At 39.3% G+C, this 16,404-nt stretch overlaps 2 protein-coding genes across 2 annotated transcripts in view; both read right to left on the reverse strand.

The window, feature by feature from the left end:
* Window positions 1–221: 221 nt before the first annotated feature.
* SDHAF4 (succinate dehydrogenase complex assembly factor 4) lies at window positions 222–6,016 on the reverse strand. The gene is made up of 3 exons (XM_082481889.1): window positions 5,961–6,016; window positions 3,217–3,369; window positions 222–522 (listed from the first exon to the last, which is right to left on the reverse strand). The coding sequence occupies exons 1-3, from the start codon at window positions 5,998–6,000 to the stop codon at window positions 413–415; spliced, it is 303 nt and encodes a 100-aa protein (XP_082338015.1). The 5' UTR covers window positions 6,001–6,016; the 3' UTR covers window positions 222–412.
* Window positions 6,017–10,104: 4,088 nt separating this feature from the next.
* The window catches only part of FAM135A (family with sequence similarity 135 member A), an 80,670-nt gene continuing 74,370 nt past the window's right edge, over window positions 10,105–16,404 (reverse strand). Inside the window, exons 19-20 of the mRNA XM_082480891.1 lie at window positions 11,691–11,804; window positions 10,105–10,646 (exon numbers count right to left, since the gene is read on the reverse strand). Coding sequence (XP_082337017.1) covers window positions 10,441–10,646; window positions 11,691–11,804 — 320 coding nt within the window. The 3' untranslated portion in view covers window positions 10,105–10,440. The remainder of the gene's footprint in view (window positions 10,647–11,690; window positions 11,805–16,404) is intronic.

Below are 16,404 nucleotides of genomic sequence, written 5' to 3' on the forward strand. Positions count from 1 at the left end.
GGTGGCTGTACCTTTGATGAGCAGTATCTAGGTTCATGAACTGCAAAGCTCTTTCAGCACTTTGAAGACACCACATAAATGTTTAAATACCTAAAGAAATGCAAGCCCTTATACATCTCAGTAGGATCCTGTCTACCAATTTCACATGACTATACTTGTATTTATACTTGCATAGTTGTCGTGGTTTAGACATTAAATAAATAGCATTAAAGATCAGGTGCACTTTGAGCAAATAACAGCTCCAAAATTTGAGTTGCAGCATCATGTTTATTTACATAGTATCTCTCAGAAAATTCATCACAAGCACGACAGAAACAAGAAGCTTCAAAACAAATCCAGGTGAGATTTTTCTGTACATTATATTTTTCAACAACTAGAAATATTTTATTAGCAATACAGATACATTTATACATTAAAAATCTATACAACGTCCTTTTCTCTCCCAATCTCCAAAACGTGTAGGTTCAGGGCCTTTAGGTCCACCCCTCTCTTTTGTAGCAGGATTTATTCCATCAGGGAATTCTAAAATGACAGAGAAAGTTCATTGAAATGTCTATAATGTTGACAAATATAAGGATGTCACCATCTACAATGTTTGCCTCTTAGTTTAATTTCCAAATACAAAATCAATTCTCTTTTGTTTTTAAAGGCAACCGTCAGTTAAACATTTCCCAGTCATACAACAGTAATTTCAGAGTTCTGTGACTACAGTCAGCAATATATAAGAGATCATATTCAGTCAGGCAAATAAAAAAGCAACTCAATGTCCAAAGACACAAAAGCACCACAGTTTCTCATGAATTCATAGTGAGAACTTGCATTGTTCAGGTATGCTGTACTACATCTAAAACACCAGGTCATCACTTTCTGTGTTTCTTTAGGTCTGTAATTTTAAGCACTCAGATCTTGATTTGAGCTTCAATTTTAGTCAAGACTCTATTATTCTTCTATTTTAAACACCATGTTTTCATGGATGCTGGTATGTTTTTCAAGAAATAGCATGTTGATATTCATCAACACCAGTCTAGATACCACAGTCACAGAAGGTACTATAAAGTCCTACATAACTAAAATTAAACTTCTTACCTTCTAAAACCTAACCTAAGCTCGCTAAGTCACTGTGATGCCCTTTCAGGACAGGGAGACTCTTCGTAACTGAGGTATGAATGGGACTTTCAGATCTCTCTGGTAAGCGACGTGCTAAGCTTACACATTAGCAATGCTGCTTCTTCTATTCCCAGCACCCTACGAGCTGCCACCTACTCAAACACCATGGAGCTTTCTGGACAACATCCTTATGCTATCTAGTGCTCCCTTACTCAAGGTGATCTCTTAAGAGCAGTAACTCAGGCCACCCACGCTGCACAACGGCCATCCCACTAGGCATCGCCAAACCACAGAGTACTTTTTGGCACAGCACCATCCTAGGTGGAGCGTTTGTTTTCTCATCCTGTACTAGACTGCAGGGCTCCCTGAAGCTCGCTGTACCCCCCACATCCCCTTGCCAGGCTGATTCTCCAGAGCCTACCATATATGCCTCCTATAGACACATAACTCAGGGCTCCCTCAGTTGTATCCCTAACTCAGCCCTGGTGGGCAACACACGTAAAGAGGAACAGGGTTGAAAATGAGAAAGGACAACAGAAATCCTGGAGAGTGGAGAAAAAGGACAGCAATGGAGGGAGACTCATGTAGCTACAGGCGATACAGAATGACATACTGGGATGCCTGTTTAAAAATTCATGCAGACCACGATAGGAAATGTCAGTATTTGAGAACCTCTGGCAGTACAAGGAGCGCAAATGCTTCTAGTATTATTTTGTAGATGTCACTATCCCAATATCCAAGCACTACTGATGTGCTGACAGTGGATGCAGAAGATCAAAAAATTTCTCCATGACAGCTACACAGCAGTGGGAATTCAAACAGCCAGCTTAAATTCTCATGTTTTTTCCTAGTAACACAATAGGCAGTCAGGATTCTAACAAATTATTGCTGGTGTTACATGTAAAAAATACACAGGGTACAACTAAATTTAAAGCAAAAAGAAACCTCGAGCCTTGCTCTAAACCTAAAACACCTAAGCAAAAAGCAAAAGATAATTATGCATTTGTTTTACATGAAACAGTGATGGCATTTACTTCCTCGAGAATAAAAGGACAAGAATTAAATAGCTGCTTACACCGTAACTCCAACTCTGAGTCAGTTCTCAAGTGAGTCACAATCTGAAATTGCTTGCAGCCATTTCAGAGATATTGTAATTTTTCAGTCATTCTATCATCTGGATATTCACAGTAATCTATTGATACATTAAAAAAGCTTGTCCTAAAGACCTCAAAATAGATAAACACCGGGTATCACTACTGTTAAAGAGTAGCAGATCATCACACTGTGGTGAATAACATAAAGCATGACTAGCACTGTTAGTTAAGGGAAAATGGCTAATAAAAAAGAAGGAAGAAAGATTCTGTCTTTCTCCTGTTTGGTAAAAAAGTGTATGTTTCTAGTAACTTCAGCAGCAATGTATCTGTGCCTCAATCTTGTCAGGTGCTCTAAATGCAGCCCCAACTAAGGTCACTTGAACGCAACACAATCAGCAGTTCATTAGGTCTTCTCAGCCTCCTGAGTGGCTCAGTAAAGCCAGCATCCATTGCTGCTTTTCAAAACACTACCTGCAAGACTAAGAGAAAGACTGACCACAAAATACCGCATGAACGACAAATCTTTTGTGGACTAAGAAACACAACAGGCTTTTTGGATAAAAAAAAGTAGCCTGTGCCCTCATAAGTTTAATACCACCATTTATAGCTGTAGTATAACAGATGAATACCTGCTACATTTCTCAAAATCATGCAGTGGTTTATGGTGGAAGGCACCTTTGGCAGACATCTGGTCCCAACCCTGCTCAAAGCAAGCAGTAGGTCAGGACATCCAGAGAAATTCGAGTGTCTCCAAATGGAGAGGGATAGCAGATTCTCTGGGTGACTTGTTACAATATTTGACCGCCCTTATTCCGAAGACTTTTTCCCTCACACACCTTTTGCTGCCAACTTGTGCCCACTGCCCTGCCTCTCTGTTTTTTTCAGAACCATTAAGCTTAGAGAGCGATTCTGAAGAGTGCTGAATGCCTACCCCTCCTCTTCAACTGGCATCAGCACTGCAGCTCAGGGTCTCGCCTTTAAAACAAGGCTTGCAATTTTGTAAAACATGACTTACTTTCCAGGGGTTCACTCTCTATCCTGGACTCCTCTGGTTCATCGAATCGACCTACTGGTAACTTCGGTTTCTTAAGCGGCTGCTTAGCAGGTTCAGATCTTCCTCTTGTCGTAGAGCTGGTACTCCTCAGAGAGCTGCAAAGCAGCGATGACTCTATCAAACAAACGGACACATGTAGCGTAAATGTCAGAGTTTAATACCTGCAACTGTTCAGAGCACCACTGAAAAACCCTCACTTCAGAAACTAGGGAGCAAAGGACAGGAAAACAAATTCCAAATATTAGTTTAACATTCAACTCACAAACACCTAAGAAATCAGCACAGATAATTATTTTTCGCCCCAGAAACATATGCAGGCAGAATGGTGTTAGTTGTATAACTCAGTTCACATAAACAGTGTATTTTAAACTGCTTGAACTTATCTTCACTGTTATCTTCTTGTATTTTAGACTCTAAATAGTAATTCTGCTAGCATAGACCAGTACACTCTGTTTTCCTGGAGAAGTCCTAACCTCCCCCAAGAAGCCTGCTGATTTCCAGGTCTTGGCTCATTTCCAGCAGCTTTTGAGTCAGTAAAAGCTTATGCTTTCCCAAAGGAAAGTTTTAAAAAATAAAACGTTGTTCCCTTAGTAACAGGTTTTCCAGAATGTTGCTAGAGAATGTTGGGCTTCCCTTAGGATGAAAAAATAATTCATCTGGTAGTCAAAAGCAAGACAAACTTTGAGCATATTTAAGTTCAATTATAGAACTGCATGCAAATGCTTTAATTAAAAGCATAAACTTTTTACCTTTACAGTTCTACTAACATTTTTTTAACATAAATGTAGGAGAAAGCCTATTAATATCCATACCTAAAGTTCTTTCAAGTAGTATAAAAATGGAGGTGCACAGATACCATAAGTCATAAATAATTCAAGAGTCATAAACATGTCAAAAATTACTTATGAAGATCTCTCAAAATGACTGATATTTCTCCATTTGGTTAAAAAGCCAAATGTCCACAGTAAGCATGAACTACCCTCTAAAAATATTTTAGCTATGGACATGTGCCTAAAGCAGCTCTAATTTTTTTTAAGAAGGAAGATTCAAACAGAAATCATCCCTGTACCAGCCTGGGTGCAAAGGACTTTAAAGAACTATTATTCGACCTTGTTGAAGAGATCACATGAGGAAACCTTCTCAAGCAGCATGCATTTGACTCAAATATATATACACCAACCAACAATCCACCTGTATTCCCAGAATCAGCATATTCATACATCCTAAAATACCACAACTTAACATTAAACCCTGAAGTCACATAACCTGTGTTACACCTGGCAACTGCTGCCAATGCCCCAAAGGAATTTTTTTTTCTTTAAGCATGACATAATGGACTACCAACAGTGAAGAATCTACTCCTTCCACATACATTGGATCTTTCTACTCCTGCCAAGCATCTTGTCGTTCTTCAGCAAGCTAAAAGAGAGCCTAACTAGAGAATTAAAATAAAGCTGATATATCTAGTCCAAGTTCAAATAAAAGTAAGATTAAGGTAGTGATATGAAATTGGTTATCTCAGTCAGCAGAGAAGAGGCAAAATCTGTTTTCCTATTTGCAATACTTAATATTGTTGATAAAAATACATTCTTCTTGACACAGAAGTGACAGAAGTTTAACATAAAGTACCTCCGAAACAGATTAGATGAACAATTAACTTTATCAGTATACCACATTCTACAAACTGATCTTTGACTCCCTCATCCTTTATGGGCAGCCACAAAGCCATCCAATTTATTAATTATATAGCTGAATTCGAAAAGAAGTTGAAAATCCCAAGTCTTTAAAGTTGCTGCGCAGCCAACATCCACAATATCCAGTCTTTTGAAGTGGCCCACAGACCATGATTTATCATAATAAAGCCATTCATGCAGAGGGACCTGGGCACTCATTGGGTGGCTCAGGAGGCAGGAGTATCTGCCAAATCTTGACAGGAACCTAAGAGCCAAATAGAGCCTAGGAGGGCCCACAAACAGCTAACAACATGTTTTTTCCAGCTCTTCTATTAACATATACGGTACTGGCCTATTTCAGGAATATTGTATCAACAGCATCACACAAATCTCAACTTTTGACAGAGAAGGCAGCGGCCTGACCTGCAGCCCTACAGAACAGCTTAAGCTGCATGTGTTCATGTGGGACAGACACTGTTATGCACGCTGCTTTATTTGTCCTCCAGCCTACGTTTCGCCATGAACAAACCATGTGATTTCCCTCGTATAAAGAACACAGACCAATAACTTCCAAGGCCACAGTAAGTTTCCTCCAGCTGTTCTACAGATATTAAACCACGCCTTAATGCTCTACTACCGTTTAAAAGTTCGCAGCAACGACAGGGCAAGAAAACCTCTAGAACCGACAGGGAAGTCTGATAGTATCTAGCTTGCAATATAGGGGAGAATATTAATATCGGGGGGAGCTGGGAACCAGCGGAGAAATACAGGGGACACCCCCACCGCCCCTAACAGACGCCGTGAGCTGAAGAGGCGGGGAGCCACACCGCGGGTGGCGCAGAGGCCCCATCACCCGCCGCCATCTTGGGCGCCCATCAACAACCCCAGCGCCGACAGTCCCGGCCAGTAGCGGCCCCCTACCCCCTCCTTTCCCTCACTGGTAACACCCCTGAGTGAGGAAAGGGAGGAGAGGCCAGGGGAGACTCTCAGCGACACAAGCCAGGCCCCTCCCGCCCTCCGCCCGCCTCTTACTGGCTGCCCTCGGCGCTCCGCGAAAGAGCCGCAGAACCATGGCGGCGCCGAGCCGGGACACCGGCGCATTGCGCATGCGCAACGGGCGACGGTTCCCACCCAGAGCGGGCGAGCGGGGGCGGGGCTCGCGCGGCCTCCGTTGGACGCCGCGCGAGCCCCGCCCCCGTTCGCCCGCCTTAGGGGGAGCAGCGGGAAACGCGGTTCCAGTCACGGCAGCGGCTTTGGGTAACGCAGCTTCCACCGGGCTTAAAAACCAGAACCAGTGTTCGTCCTTACAAAATAAAAGCTGTGTAACCTCAAAGTTACCAGAAAAATCGTTTAAATAAAGGCTCAGGCGCTTTTAACGCTCGCTGCTCTCTTGCATTGTAAACCTAACCCTGGAGTAAGGTCAGACCCGGGCTCACGGCGCGGGGGGTGAAGCTCCAGTTAATGTTTTGAATACGGCTACATTTGCTTTTTGTCACTCTTCAAACGTTCCCCAGCGAACCTCGTTCTTCCATAAAACAGCACTCAAAACACTCTGTCGGCAGATACTCGGCCGCGGAAGGTAACTTTCACTCAGCCGTTCGTGGGAGACTGGAGTCTCAAATAGCATTTTGTGTTCACATCTGAACAGTTTTAAGAAAGTAAATCTCCTTGGTAAATTAAGAGCAACGACGCTCTGTCGAGTTTATTGCACTACATCTGGCAATGCCTACACGCTGAAAGTGATTAAATCTGACTGCCTTATGTGTGACATTTTCTCAATCAGCTTTTTATAACATAGTTAATTGGGCATTAGAGATGCAAAATAATGGGAAATCCTTTTCTTTATTCTAACAACAAGATGCTGGGTCTCTAGATCAGAGAGAATAAAGAGGAATATTGATGGCTGATGCAGAAAAAAATGCTATTCTGCCCAAAAGCAGTAAGAAAAAAAAACCCCAGATCTATTCTGAGTTCAAGAACTTACCATGCATATGCTCAATACAGTAAAAACTATGACAAAATCCTTACCTTGAAAATACTCATACCAAGCTGTCTGTAGATGCCAAGTAATAGTAAGCTCTCTTCCTTGTGAGCTTAAAACAAATCCATGAAAAATCATGCTCACATGCAATCTTAAATGGTAAGGATGAAATCGCAATGTAAGACTAATTAGGAACTGTTCTTCCACCCAAAAATAAACTGAGGTCTTCAAAACATTTTTTTCAAGTCTTCATTTATTGTATTGCTGTAAAAATGCAAAATTCACTTTTAACTCCTGAATTACGTATCTCTAGATCTTGTGGCTGAGGAGGTAATGAATGTGAACATTGGTAAACACAAATGCAGCACATGCCACAGGAATTTTCCACTTTGTGATTAAATGCAAAGTTTTCTTTTTTCTTTTTTTATCTTTTATTTTCCTCCCGCTGCTTCCTGATCATTTATCTCAAACGACACCGTATGCTGCTTTGCTTTGCTGTTCTAAGAAGCAGGGGATAGAAGAAGACTTGGAGCGAGCACAAACGCTGCAGCAGGTCAGCTGAGATGAGCTTTACAGTAAGCTGGCCATGGGGGCTATCTGGAAAAGCACCACAACCAGCACTGCCCCAGGCAGCAAGCAAGTGTGCCGATTCTGTTTGAACACCCCCCCTCCTTCCCCTCTGACCACGTCAAGAAGCCTGGTTATCTGAACAACACACCTGGTCAGGGCTGTACAAATAGGATTGGCTCGGAATAAAGGGTGTTTTGTGGTTACAGAGAAAGTTTTCCATCAACGTGGGATTTCTTGGCTCTGCAGCAAAGCCTGGCAATTTCCACCGTAGAACATGAGCTCTTTTTCCCAACTTGCAAACAAAATTTCAGACACTATCTCATTTTATGCAATGACCTCCTAATAACATCAATGAGACCTTTGTGAAATAACAGTAGCAGCCCACTGCCTTCAAGGAACAAGAGACCAGCAGCTTCTAAAGGCATTTTAAGATCTTCATTTTTATCTCTCATTCTGTAAGCAGCGTAATTCTCTTTCAAGCCGCTGTAGGGTACCTACGTAAAGGAGAGGTCACCATCACTACAGGAAGATGAAGCCCCGTTTCAAACAGAAGAGGCGTGAGATGAAGCACTTTATAGCAGCTACTGCATCAGATGGCTTTCAGTTTACATATGCAAGAGTCCATATTTCTATCTACTAAACAGAAGGCCGAAATATGTGGGAGCAGGGGGAGTATGCCATGCAACACACACACAGTTGTCCAAAACATCCAAGACTGCATGTTGTCAGGCAGCAACTGCAAGTGTACCATACGGTCTGTAAGTGCAACTGCATATGCTTCAAGGACACATTGGGATCATCATGCCACTCACTACTGTATTACAGCACACAAGTAGCAGCCATTCCTCTCGGACTTCAAGATGTCAAACAGCCCCCACAAAAGCTACAGTACTGAGAGAGCTACATACAGACTGCACCGGGCAATGCCAATTACAGGAGAGAAAAAGAAGTTAATGTTCTCTTACTTTGCTCCTTGATAAACTTACATGCAAGTATCACAGGATTTCCTGCACCATACATTCTCCTCAAAGAACAAACCAAATTCAAGCCTCCTTACGTGGACGGGATCTACTGTTACAAAAAGAAGGAAACAACCAGGGCTATTTCTGCAAGGATATTTCTGCTTTGCTAACCAAAAAAAAAAGTGTCCTTTACAGTTCTGGATTTCCGGAGAGATGCAGCAAGACACACATTTTTCAGTAGTGACTGCATCATCTAAATACTTATGTACTAAGAGTTGTTTAACTTGGTCATTGTGAATCAAGGGAAATTTTGTAGATCTGGGTCCCTAAAGTGATGTTAAAAATGTAACCACTAGCCAACTACTGGAATACTGTTAAACAAGACAGTTGAGATGTCATAACTTAAATATTTACAACATACTAGCACCATCATAATGAAAAAAAGAGTAGGGATTGTTATGTTAGAGCGATAAGATAATTTTGTGTTGTAAGGATTTGCCTAACACAACTCTAATAAAGTACTCTTTTAAGCATGTATATTGCTAAACTGTAGGTGGTCATCTGAAACCTGTAAACTACAGAGAAAAAAAATAATTAGAAAGAATGTATTAACAAACCAAATGCAAAAATCACTTCATTATAAACTATTATTGCTATATTCATTTCAAATAATACAAAATTATTAATTATATACAAAAAAGCCTCCCCAGAATTTTGGTAATTAGCAGAACATTTCAGTTTCTTTAATTGCTTCCATTAGAGTCATTTGTTCATTTTATTAACACCAGATGCAATAACACAATGCTAAAAATAAACATGCATTATACAACAAATTTATATTTCTCAAAAAATGTTCATTACAATTAGTGAATGCACATGTAACTCTTTCCCCCCCACCTTTAGTGAATTATTGTTTGAAACAGAGAAAAGGGAAGGAAGGAGAAACCAAACTTAATGCTATTCAGCACCAGTAGAAAGTCAATAGACCTTTAACATTCCTGTATATCAAAAGCATTTTATCTGTATCACTAAACAGGTACAGTTTACAATATTGTCCCATTTGAAGATGTATCGATTTCTATTTACAATACTTTGTAGTCAATAAAACATTTTAACAATATTTAAAAATTGCTTAAATTCATAAAAGTATTGCAGAAATTTATAACATTTACTTATTTTACGTACATACAAGGAAGTCCATGTAAAACTGTCCATGTTCATCTGAAGAACTGACAGAGTAAGGAGCAACTTTAATACAGTTTGCAAAACCCCAATTATTTGAAGGCAGCTATCATTAAACATTCAAAAACCCTTAGTTGCCATTTGCTTCTGAAAACTGAAGTTCCAGTAACAAAATTGAGTATGTAAACTAATATGGTTTTGAGATCAGTAGAAAATATATTCCCACAAGCAGAACATATTTAACAATTATGATAATGATTTTGTAGAAAACTGTTAAGCTGTAGTGATAGCTGAACAGACAACTCGGTAACGGTCTTTGCGGGACCCACAGAAACAGTCATTTTCAAATATCCAGTATTTTAGCAGCTCATTAGGTTTCCAGTTAAAATTCCTACAGTGCTAAAATACAACAACTGAACTTGTAAGACCTTATTTGAATTTTAAAATCCAATTTATTTTGGCATCTAAAGCCTCCTGTAAAATGTAGCCAAGTAACATTGACTTTTGTAGTCTAAGAGCCAATAATAAACCAACCAAAAGTACACACTGTACTTTAATCTTCAAATAATTAGGTACCCAAAATTAAGAAAAAGTAATAGAAAAGTAAAAAGAAAAAAAATAAAAAAATATTGCACAGCCACATTACCTAGAAAGTAAAGTTGATGTTAAAAAGCCCTAAGTGTGGATGATATAAATTATCTTCCATATAAAAAGTATAAATATCTCTTAAAATACAGCTGCAGCTATACTTTAATACCACACATTATTTGATTCATCTGTTAATGAGGTAATAACCAAGTCTCTTACGACACTTTCTCTACTGAAAATATTTTAGGGCAGCAACAAGAAAGAATTTTTCTAAAAATATTTCTGAATCAAGAACAGCAATGTGTGCAGCTCTCCCTATGAGAGAATCTGCTGTATTGGGTAATGCATTAATTACATTATAACGAACCAAATTACATTCCTTATTTTGAAGAACTGGCAGAAGCAGGTTCTGGATCATTTCAGCATAAATTGGTCCTGTAGAGGAAAAGAAAAGTTGTACTGTGTGAATCACCAGAAGCAAATACAGTTCTTTAACCTTGCACTCAAAATGAAGGGGGCCTACGGGAAAGCTGGAGTGGGACTTTTTACAAGGGCATGTAGTGATAGGACGAGGGGGAATGGCTTTAAACTGGAAGAGGGCAGGTTCAGATTAAACATTAGGAAGAAGTTTTTCACTACGAGAGTGGTGAGGCACTGGAACAGGTTGTCCAGAGAAGCTGTGGAAGCTCCATCCCTGGAAGTGTTCAAGGCCAGGCTGGATGGGGCTTTGAGCAACCTGGTCCAGTGGAAGGTGTCCCTGCCCATGGCAGGGGCGTTGGAACAAGGTGATCTTTAAGGCCTCTTCCAAGCTAAACCATTCTATGATTCTGTGAATACATTCCAGAATAAGAGAGGTAATGACATGTGTTATGCTGTTGTTTTGTTAAGATAGAATAGACAGGAAGTTTAATTTCCTCAAAAATCTTGGAAAAATAATTTTAAGCTATGCATTTTAGTATTTGTACATTTATAGTGAGAATGTGCTCATCAGTATTAATTTATTACCCTATGTAAAAAGTATTTATTTGTCAATCTATAACGCTAGAATGCAATTGTGCTGGGATGTCTCAACAGTGAATACAACGACCAACCATCACTGAAAACAGGAGAACTACCTTTTCTTTCCATGCTAGTATTAAGCCTCAATACAGCCCACGTGCTCAACGCTACAACTTGATGACCTCAAAAATCAAAGCTATGTCCCCCCTGTATTCATGGTGTAACACAACAGGAGCTGTGTTCATCCCACCAAACTTTCAGCAAAGTCTGTAAGTTAGAAATTTATTCAGGACAGGACAGATCCAGAAAGCAATTCAGCTCCCACATGGATTTTCTCTCTCCATTACTACAGAGTAAGCCCAGAGTGTCGAACCACATAACAGAGGTGACTCAGTTAAGCACCCAAATTTAAATGGGATGAATCTGAGACCTATGAGGTTTAACCTGAGTGGTCTGTTTATTTTTCAGGATATTTATTACCTGATTGTTTATCCTTTAAAGCTGTTTTACACATCTCAATGCGAGCGGAGTGATAAGGAACATAACGATCCTGCAGGGATCCTACTAACACAATGTTTTTGAAGTAATGAAGACCTACAGGAGAAGAGAAAAAGGTATCTATTATAACGAACCCTTTGACAATTACTACAAAATAGTTAAACATTTTACAACTTAAATTTCGCACCGATTTATTACAAGATCTTGCATGAAAAGGCAGAAAAAACAATTACAATAGGTAGAGCTACAGAATAACAAATCATTAGGTACCAGCCTTTCCTCTGTACATATTTCAATACATATGGGCACGACCCAATTGTGATGATTCCCATTTAAACAGAGTATGGTTCAAACCTTCATCCTGCTTCTTAGGAATAAAGAAGTCAGTGTCTGGCTGACAGAAGAGAGTAAAACCTCTGCACTGCTTAAAAAACCCGAAGATGGATGGTGCCTTGTCTTTCTTCTCTGATGTTTCAGCCAATGGCCCAGCTGCACCAGGGTTAACGCCCAGCAACAAGTACACAATACAGCCCACCTAGTGTAGGTGCCTCTATTAGGCACTGCCTCGCTGTAAGGTTTGGCCAGCTCGAGCACAGGCGCGGTGTCCACCCAACACAACTTAAATATAATTAAATATACTATAATATAATTATATTATAATTATATTTAACTTTTATAATTAAACCCAGACTTCCTATTTCTTGGACAAGCACTCAAAGAGTAAGATGATGCAAAGGTAGAAACCCCCAGTAATGATGGAGTTATAATCCTCAAGACATTTAATTGTTATGTTTTCTTTAAAAAGCTTCAGCAGATTTTTGGTGCCACCCATCTGCTTTAGGACAAATACAATGGAGCATTTTAGGAAAATAGGTTGCCTTTGCCTTAGAACAGCCTCTTCTGAATATCACAGCCATCTACAGTTAAATACAGAGGCAACTGTTAGGCAAAACCAGAAAATGCTCAGGCAAACAGTCGAGGTGTATGTAAGGCAAGCTATACTGAAAAGCAGCCAGCTTGAATGGCTCTAGGAATCTCCCAGGTGTCAGGTGCTTACATCTTATCATTGGTAGATTTGATCCAACTTTTGATCCAACCGTTTGCCACGGTGCTACTGAGTTTTGCGGTGGTGCTATTAGCTCTGCTTTTAATTTCCAGAGAATAATGGTCAGATCCTGTAACTGTTAGTTTTTAATTTACAAAATGTACTTAGTCCATTCTGACAATTATAGAAATACTTCTATTTTCTTCAAAGGTGCTTCTTGGAATCTGCAGCAAACGTTTTATGTGTTAACCTCCACAAATAAAACTTTTCTTTCATAAAAAAAACCCAAAAGAGATCTGATTGTGTAGGAAAAAGAAATTGTTTGCTATCTGCTTTTCAGAAGCTATATTGCCAGGACAGAAGTTCTGGATTCTAGTTTCCCTTTTTGTTCAGACTGAACATATACTAACATACTTGTTCCTAGAGCTGTCAATGGAGCCCATAGTGAAAAATCTTTCCTTTTTTTCAGAAGTTGTTTCCTCATTTTCAGTATTTTGTACACTCTACGTGATGAAGGCTACGTCTCCAAACCAAGTCAGTTAGAGAAACAATGCTGCACATGAAAAAGTAAATGTATCTTCTCAGATTTCACAGAAAATCGAAAAAATTAATTCTGTACATTTATAAAAACATATAGAAAATGCAAACAAACTACATACTGGTTCCTGTCGTCTTCAAGTAGGAAATCTGTTTGCTTTTTGGTTTTGTTTTTGTTTTTTCCCAGTGCCCACTGAAGAACACCACCATCTCAAAAGATCAGCTAAATCACTGAAGTCTTTCATTTGACATCTGATGAAAAATGACTGCAGCAAACCTTACACAAAGATGCAGATGCCAGTTCCAAAACTTTGTACTGAGTTGAAAAGAATGCATTTGGAATAAATCAAGGACAGGAATTCTCTGCAGGCTAATCTGTAATAGTTTTGCAAATTCCTTGGGATTCTATCTATCTTGTATTAAGTTTTTTTGATATGCACTTTCCCTAGAGAAACATCCATTAGCATTCATGTAAAAGGTACAAAGAAGTGGACTGCCTAGATCTTTTTAATCAGCCTGAAGAAGGAAGAGAGAACTTGGGGAATATTTGGAGGAACATCAGTCTACATTAATCAACTTTTAAATCGACTCTCTTCATCCTCACATGTCATATAATACAAACAACCCCCCCCCCCCTCCTTCCCCAAACCAGGCTTAGGACATCACAGTCTAATAAATTAGGCACACCGTTTTGGTCACGGTGACTCATTTTTATGCTTTATATTCTGGTTCATAAAAATAATGTCTTGGGCTTCCCTTCATTTTAAGCATGATAAATATCAGGAATCTTTCCTCAGGAAAAAATGTCTGAGGGAACACTTCAGTAAGAGCAACACTTCAGGAGGGTATTTCATAAGCATTAGTTTTATTGTTTAACTGCTCTTGGGTGGTTTTTCTTTGGTTGACTCTTTGTGCCTATTTTGAAGAAAAATGTCCCAAGTCTTACGTCTTGAGGATGTTTATCCAGACATGGTTTATGTGATACATGTAGATCACATATGACTACATGGATGGGAAAGAGAGGAGTCAAAATGGTGTATATAAACGTACAGAGCCTATCAACCCCTTGGATTTCTGCAACAGGAGATAACTCATTTGTCAATGGGAAGGAACTGCATGGTGTTCAACAGCACCCTTTCTGCTTTCCCGACAGGCTATGGGACTACTCAGGCACAGAATGATCTGTAATGTCAGTGTGCAGTGCTATGCTGTGCCTAAAGTAAGTGTACTTGTGGACAAAGAAGCAACTTATCACATTCTTTCATTTATGCAGCAGTAAAAACTGGCCCATCAGTCATCTTTACATGTTGTTCTTTCACTTACTTCCTAGATTTTAAACATGTTCTGCCTTCAATTAAATTAAAAATTCAGGGATAAATTGTGAAAAAGAACCCAGATCAGTTAATTCTTGTGATCCACATCTTTATTTTCCCACACCACACAGAATACAAGATCTGTCACACATCCTGTAAGTAATAAAAAAAAATATCCCAGACTTAAAATTATTCTAAGTATTTAATGAACCACTTTTTCCTGTGAAGCAAAATTTTCAGCTGCTGAATTAAGAAACCAACCCCAAAATCTAATTAGGCCAACACTTCCAGATTGTTGTAGTTAGGCAAAAATACTGGAAGATTAAAAGCTAATTCTGTGAGAACAAGATACATTTGAACTCATCACATTACATCACCTACTGAACAGATCACACATTTTTGAAGAGTAATACAAAAAACACTGAGGTTGTCATTAACTAGAAGGTACTGACTAAATTTTTCAACAGGATTTGAGATAGCATGGAAAAGAACAATCCAAGTGAAAGTTCACTGCTGAAATAACAAGCTTTGTCTCATGTAACAGAATGTTTTTTCTTGTAGTAACGAACCTTTAATGGGCTTTCCACATTTTTATGGTAATCCTTATCACCTAATGGAACTTCAATCTCAAAGTGAATTTAAGCATCCATAGAGCACAATTTCCATCGTTTAACCATCATGCCATTCGTGTCCATCAGTGAATTAGTTACTATTGAATTAATGATATCCAATGACCAAAATGTTTATATACAAATAAAAATATATAATGATCTCTATTTATAAACATTTTTTCCAAATAATACGTCAAGTGGAAAAATCTGTCTGGAACAGCAGGTATAGAGACCTGGTAACTCATAACTAACTGCAATCACAGAGGAATAAATTCTTATATATGTTCAGGCACCAGAATCAGATGTTGTCTGCCCTCTAGCTATAGCCAACATCCAAGTAGGGAATGGGAGATGGAACCACTCGTACCATGGGCTGCCAATATTCTCTGAGACTTGTATGCCAAAAAGGACGACAAAATTCCATATCACTGCCCTTTAACAAATTCAGAACAGGGCTCCAATTATTTGCAATGAACAATATTCACTGTGGATACCACAGAGTTCTTGAGCACAATCAAATCAAAATCACTTACAATAAGCTTAAAGAAAAAGTAGAACAATCTGATTCCATTAAGTAAGCTGCTGTTTCCCTTAGGACTGTACTAATCACAGAATCCTAGAATAGAGTCATTTATGTTGGAAGGGACCTTTGGAGATCACTTGATCCTACCCACTTGCTCAAAGCAGGGCCAACTTTGGTTAGATCAGGTAGTTCAGGATCATACCTGGTTGCTTTGACTTGAAGGAAATGTCTCAGTTTTGTCAAGGTACAATACTCCCAACGTTTTCTACAATTCTGTCCATTTATACACTTGTTTGGAAATAGGGATCTGAAAGCTTTGCCAAAAAATGCAGTCTGGAAATAAAGACTTCAAAAATTATGCCCTGGAAGGCAGCCATCTCCTGTAGTTGGTCTTCCGCACTGCTTTGTGAAGATAACACATCACACACAAAGCTAGAATCGTGCCCCAAAAATTCAAGCATTGAAATCTTGAGTCAACTGAAGTCTCAGATTAAGATGCCTCTGTCATCTTATGATGCAGATCAGATGATGCAGAAGACGTAGAGTCAACTGAGGTCTCAGTACACACGCAGGGCGCTCAGACTTTCAGCTGCAGCCCCACAAGAAAACTGATTAGGGAGCTAGATTTACATCAACTCAAGAGTCTTTATGTCAGCTCAAACTCCGC

This window comes from Vanellus vanellus (assembly GCF_965231255.1).
Source record: "Vanellus vanellus genome assembly, chromosome: 3".
In the NCBI taxonomy this organism is placed as follows: Eukaryota; Metazoa; Chordata; class Aves; order Charadriiformes; family Charadriidae; genus Vanellus; species Vanellus vanellus.